Below are 6,909 nucleotides of genomic sequence, written 5' to 3' on the forward strand. Positions count from 1 at the left end.
TCCCTACGAGCACCTGCTAGGAGAGACATGGAAATGCAATATCCAACTTTGCTCTAACTGGGGCCATTCTGCCCCTCCTTTCATTCCCATTCCACCCAATTTTTGCCCCCTGTGCCTCTGACCCCTAACCTGCCTGGAAGCAGAAGGACAACGCTGATTTTCATCCCACTCCTACACCTCTTAGTCTAATTGTAATAAATAAATACGTGGAATCTCTGTGTTTAGACATGGAAATGCAATATCCAACTTTGCTCTAACTGGGGCCATTCTGCCCCTCCTTTCATTCCCATTCCACCCAATTTTTGCCCCCTGTGCCTCTGACCCCTAACCTGCCTGGAAGCAGAAGGACAACGCTGATTTTCATCCCACTCCTACACCTCTTAGTCTAATTGTAATAAATAAATACGTGGAATCTCTGTGTTTTTACCTCAGGCCTGAGGCTTGCTGTCTCCTTTCTGCCTTTCTAGGTGACCCCTGCTCTCCCTGCACTGCTCTGGGGCAGGATCAGGTCCATCCTCTCCCTCCCTGCCCTTTGCTCTGCGCCAGCTCTAAGATCCCAACTCTGAGTGACACTTTAATAAACCACGAGGCTAATAAACATTACAGCAACGGTGCTGGAGAATTGATAATGAACAGATTTATGTCAAATGATTCAATATCTGCCAGCCTTCCCTGCTCTCCCACTCCCCAACTGCCACGTCCAACCCCAACGTCTCCCACCGCGGCTCCCACCTCTCTCCAGCAAGAGCATCTCCTTCCCCCAGCTCCAGGGAGGGATGACAGCCACTCAGGGGTTAAAGAGAGGCAGTGAACCCCCAGCTAATGAGTAAGAATTCAGCAGGCAGTGTAAGATAAATGGAGCTTTCTCTGCTTCTGCTGGAGTCAGCATGAACCGCGGCCCTGCGGCTTGTTTGTGGCAAATGGAGTGCGCGAAATATCAAAGGGCAGTGATCCAGAAGAAGACCGACTTTGACAAATTTTAAATTGGCCAGAAAGAAAACCAGCAAAAAAAAAAAAAAAAAAAAAAGAAAAGAAAAAAAAGAAAAGAAAAAAAAATTATGCAATTCAGTGTGTCCTGCAATCTTAGCTTTTCCTGCTCCGGCATGGAATTATCAGCAAAACAACAGCAATGATCACCCGATGCTGGGAGCAATTACGATCCATCTCGGGGAGATGCTTATCAGTGACTGAAGCTTTTAGAGCTCTCCCTATGTACAGTTGTAAGTGACTTGCTCTCTTGTTGCAGTCATTTTAATTAAAGTCTATGGAGTTTGCTGGGAGTAATTACCCTGTAGAGGAAGAGGAGGAAAAAGCCCTGAACAGGCTCCTGGCAGAAACTCTTCTCATCCCCTTTGCAGTGATGCTGTTCAGGTCCCTCCGGTGAGATTCAAGGGTGCTCTGCAGGTGTCCTGTGCCCACACAGGTGCTGAACCATGCAGCAGTGCACAGGAGTGAATCAGGACAGTGAGTAAGGATGATGCTCTGCTCCCCTGTCCTCCATCACCTCAGGATTTGCAGCCCAGAATGGCTCCACACAGAGCCACGGGCTCTGTTGGGAGGCAGCAGGTTGGGTTTTTTGGGGAGGTGAAGGGAAATGCTCCCAGCAGCAGTGCTGCTGTGCAGGGCCATTTATCTGCAGACTCTGAGCTGACTGCTCAGCACTTTGCCTTCGCTGAGCACACATCTGATTCCTCCCTCCCACGGCCTCGCGCTCCCCCGAGCTGGACACGGAGGTGTGGACAGACACCTGCAGGAGGGACAGCTGTGGAACACCTTCAGGAGCTTTGGTTGGGATCCTGTGCTGTGTCCCCACGACTTGGGGGAGTCACATTGTCCCTTTGCTCCTTAAAGGACCTCGTCAGGTCTGACAGAGGCCAAACGTGAGGTTTTGTGAAAAGAACCTCTTTGCTGCAATGGCAAACACTAAAACTGGGGTTTAAGGCATAGAATCCCAAAATGGTTTGTGTTAGAAGGGACCTTAAAGACCATCCAGTTCTACCATTCTGCCATGGGACACCTTCCACCAGCCCACGTTGCTCCAAGCCCCATCCAGCCTGGCCTGGGACATTTCCAGGGATGGAGCAGCCACAGCTGCTCTGGGCAACCTGTGCCAGTGCCTCAGCACCTCACAGAGAGGAATTTCCTCCTAATATCCAAGCTAAATCTACTCACTTTCAGTGGGAAGCCATTCCCTCTTGTCCTGCCACTCCAGGATCTTGTAAATAGTCTCTCTACATCTTCCTTGTCTTTTCCATCCTCCTTGTCTTTTCCAGGCTGAACAAACCCAATCCTCTCAGCCTTTACTCACAGTAGAGGTGCTCCATCCCTCTTACTGACTTGATATCCTTCTGTGGACTTGCTCCATGACCTCCCTGTGCTGGACCCAGAGCTGGAGGCAGCACTGCAGGTGGGTCCACCCACAGGGCTATCCCTGTCCTCCCTCACACAGTAACACCCAACATAAACGAGCAAGACCAGAACTTGGATAAACCTCAGATCAAACTGCTGCTCATGCTGCTTTGCCAAACCCACCCTGCTTCTTACCCAGCAAGCAATCAGCACAGGGAGACAACACAAAGTACCATCACTAAAACAGAGACAACGCCTCGATGCACTGGAAGCCACGGGGAAAACCTGCCTTGCCCTGATCCCATCACCCTCACTGTGACCCTTCCCTTCCCGAGGTGCAGCACGAGGGCTGTTCTGTATATAAATTGTTGCCCAGCCATAAATTAAAAAGAAGCCAAATAATACCATGTAACTGCAGCACTAGCCAGGATTTATCAGTCATTTGCAGAACGCTTTTCCTCCTGAAGGATCCCAAAAGGCTTTATAAATTCAAACCATACCCAACGTCGCTCGCTTCTCCCACCACTAAAATGTAGTCAATTTTGGAGGTAAAAGGAGGCTCTGTAAGATTATGCTCTTACAGGAAGAGCTAGTAAAGAACTATTTAAAGAGCCTATTCCCCTGAGAGAGGACATATCTGATATTAAGTGTGCTTTGCTGAACACTCTGTATTTTGGGCTGGGATCATCTGGGCCAGGAGGCACAGCAACAACATGATGTGTGCTGTGCCAGCTCTGAGCTCTGCACACCACTCCTGGTCACAGGAGATGGAGAGCATTCCTGATTTCCTTGAACCTGAGGAGCACACAGATATCAGCACTGCAAACCACCTCAGGCGGCCAGCAACAGCCCAAAATGCCTCCCACCAAATGCTTAGCTGCTGGAGCTGAAGGTTTGGCCTATGAGGTCAAATTGAGCTGAGCAATTGCTGGGGTGGAAACTGGACTCAAGCACCTGTAGGAAGGGTCTGTGGTGAGATCCAGGCAATAGAATAGAATTACAAAAGGAAATCAGCGCAAACCCAACACATCAGACACTCTGGATGTGCTGAATGCACGTGAAGATCTCCCACACACAGCTGCTCTCATCTGGTGTCTTCCCAAGTGAGACAACTACCTAAAATGAGCATGAGTGTGATCAGATGCCTGAGTGCTCCTTTCTGAGGTCTCTACCAGGTTAGTTAGGCAGCAGCTGACGTACCGAGGCGCTCGGCCAGGTGGATGTACACTGGGTCCACTCGCCGCATCGTCTTCACCAGGTCCTTCCGGCGGAATCGGATCTCCACCGTCCCCTCGGGCTCCAGGATCCCTCCTCTGAGCAGAGAGGGGAAAGAGAAAACAAAGGCACCTTCAGGTCATCAGAGCAGGGCAAACACAAAATGGAATGGGTCAATATCAGCTGGAGAGTGTGCGAGGGAGACAACACAGTAAGTTGTGTTGGGTCAACTTTGATTGACCCATGCCAAAAACACACCCCAGGCCTGAGGTGGGGCACACCTGGAGGTGTGCAGCCCCTCAGGAACAGGCTGTGAGCATCCCACCCACCCATGCCTCGAGCAGGGCCCGTGGGCAGGAGGGAGCTGGTACCTGCTCTCGCGGTCCGCGTACATCTCCATGTGCCGTGGGTTGATGGTGGGGTCGATGACCACCCAGGACCCGCCACGCAGCTCCCCGTTGGGGGGGATGTAGATGAGGATAGGCTGGCGATACTCCCTCAGGCCGTCCACAATGTAGGCACCAAACTTGAGCACTTGGTCATACATGTCTGTGGAGAAAGGACACAAGGCCTGAAATCACAGCATGTTGGTGCTCCAGCCCTGCCATGCTTGCTCACAGCGGAGGGAAAACATCATTATTCAGCTCTTCCCACTCCTGCTACAATGCCAACTGTCGTTATCTGGAGCTGGGCAAGAGGGACTGAGGAAGGATCATAGAATCATGAAATGGTTTGGACTGGAAGCACCTTAAAGCTCATGTTCCACCCCCTGCCATGGGCAGGGACACCTCCCACCAGTCCAGGTGGCTCCAAACCCCATCCAACCTAGCCTGGAACACTCCCAGGGATGGAGCAGCCACAGCTTCTCTGGACAACCTGTGCCAGTGCCTCAGCACCTCACAGGGAAGAATTCCTTCCCAATATCCCACCTGACCCTGCTCTTTTTCCATTTGAAGCCATTCCCCTTGTCCTGTCTCTCCATGCTCTTGTAAAATTGTCTCTCCAACTGTTCTTTCCCAGAGGAATTGTGGGAACATCCTGCTCTTAAAAAGCTCCTGGTGCTCTTGGTGGCATGATGATGATGATGGAGGTGTTTGGGGTTTGTTTCAAACGTACTAAGTGTGTCAGTTCCAGTCCTGAGGGTTTATAAAGCCTTTGTCCTACCAAGGCACTCGAGTGTGGAGCAATGAGCACCACTGGGACTTGGCATCTCCTACCACCTGCAGCAGCTACGTGTAATTCTGTTTGCCTTCATGACAGTGGAAAATGCAGCAAAACTGCCAAGAAGGGGCAGATGTTACATGGCAAATGTTTCGTGGTTTCACTCTCAAACACCTCACTAAGGTGAAGCAGAGAGGTTGTGTGTTCTGGTGATCAGCCTGGGCACCACTGGCAGGTGTTTCTGCTTATCTTTGGGGGATTTTTGTGATCTTTACCACCTCTACTTATATTTCACCTCTTAAAAACAGACACTCTTTGAGTTGCACTCAAAGTGAAGACAATTTGGAGAGCTTCTCCCCTTCAATAGCTCCAAAAGGCTGATCCTGGAGGGACCTGGCACAGAAAGACTTCCCTAATCATTTCCCAGTGCCACCTGGTAATCCTGAAGGAGATTTGGAGCTCTGGGAAAGCATCAAGTGTCCCCAGTTTCTCTGCTCCTGTTCAAACCAGTAGTGCTGCTCTTTCCTGCACTTCACCTGAGTAAAATATATACCCATGGCAGGAGTGAAAAATGCATTGCTAATTACACAATTATTTTATTATGTAGCTCTAGTAAAAAATGTCTAGTCAAGAATTAATTCTGGTAAAATAATTTGAATCGAGCAATTATTTTCTTAACACTAGAATTAGCTGAAAGTACTTCAAGTGGTTTATTACTAGCACTACATAATAAAATAATTGTATAATTAGTAATAAATTTGTCACCCCTTTTGAGTCTCTTTCTTTGCTCAGGACGAAGGGGAAGGTTGGGAGTTTTGTTTGGTTCCCAGTCCCCAATGTCTCTGCCAGGATTTATGTTTATTCCCAATTAGAGGGAATAAATTGTTCTCCTCTTTGTCAGCATTTGATATCTCTTAAGTAACATGAAATTCCTTTTCCTGGGGACTTGGACAATGACCTTGGAAGGGAAACGGAGAGATCACTCAGTGTGGTGCTAATATATCATAGAATCATGGAACCAACCAGGTTGGAAAAGACCTCCAAGATCATCGAGTCCAACCCTACCGTGGTTACTAGACCACGGCACTAAGTGCCACATCCAGTCTCAGCTTGAAAACCTCCAGGGATGGGGAATCCACCACCTCCCTGGGCAGCACATTCCAATGCCTGAGCACCCTCTCTGTAGAAAAATCTCTTCCTAATCTCCAACCTACCCCTCCCCTGGCAGAGCTTGAGTCTGTGCCCTCTTGTCCTGCTGCTGGTTGCCTGGGAGCAGAGACCAACCCCCACCTGACTCCAACCTCCTGTCAGGGAGTTGCAGAGGGTGAGAAGGTCTCCCCTGAGCCTCCTCTTCTCCAGGCTGAACACCCCCAGCTCCCTCAGCCTCTCCTCATGGCACTTGTGCTCCAGTCCCTTCACCAGCCTCGTTGCTCTGCTCTGCACCTGCTCCAGCAGAACTGGTGGTGGTAGTTCCAGAAGAGCTGTGGCAGAAGGACAGGCAGAGCTCCCAGTGCCCACCCCAGACAGCCCCAGCCCTGCTGGAGCTGCCATCACCCGTTGGCACATCGCGGTGGGCACAGAACCTCCCTCACATCGGGCACAGCGCCCTGAGCCTGAGGCTGGAACAAGATCTCCTCAGCTTGGCTGGATTATCAGCTGAGACCTGAAGGCAAACACCAGGCAATATTGGCTCTGACACCTCGTGCCCCTCCTAAACCCACAGCACACAAACAGCACTCGGGGAATCCGAGATCTCAAACAGCCTTTTCGTTCCGCCGAGCGCCGCTGGGGTTTGTTGGGGTTTTTTTTTTAAATATTGTTATTTATAACCTGTCCCAGGCAAAAATAATAAGTAAAACATGAAACCCCAGCCGAGAGTGACCCTGTGGCGCGTGGTTTAATGTCCTGGGGATTTGCATGTGATCAAACCAGCCCCAGACCCTGGTGCTAATTTCCAGTGAATTTCACGCTTGATGTCTCCCCGTCGTGGGTCACTGCCGGTTCGCCCACAGAAAGCCCTGCCAAATGGTTCCTCCAGCTAAATATTCCAGCCAGTTCTTTATAATTTAATTTTGCATTATGCTGAATAGCCTCCTGGCCACGGGGAGAGCTCGTCGGGGAAGGCACCGGCACCGCGAGCCGCCGTGATTTATGGCTTTATTTATTTATTTTCCTGCAGGAATT

General features: G+C 50.2%; 1 protein-coding gene across 1 annotated transcript in view; it reads right to left on the reverse strand.

Annotated features, from left to right (window-relative positions):
* LOC103799922 (acetyl-CoA carboxylase-like) overlaps nucleotides 1-6,909 on the reverse strand; it is a 102,630-nt gene that overhangs the window by 9,431 nt on the left and 86,290 nt on the right. The window contains 2 exon segments of the mRNA XM_009072277.1: nucleotides 3,550-3,662; nucleotides 3,936-4,113. Of these exon segments, the coding sequence (XP_009070525.1) occupies nucleotides 3,550-3,662; nucleotides 3,936-4,113 (291 nt within the window).

The sequence above is a fragment of the Acanthisitta chloris genome, unplaced genomic scaffold, assembly GCF_000695815.1.
Source record: "Acanthisitta chloris isolate BGI_N310 unplaced genomic scaffold, ASM69581v1 scaffold15923, whole genome shotgun sequence".
NCBI lineage: Eukaryota > Metazoa > Chordata > Aves > Passeriformes > Acanthisittidae > Acanthisitta > Acanthisitta chloris.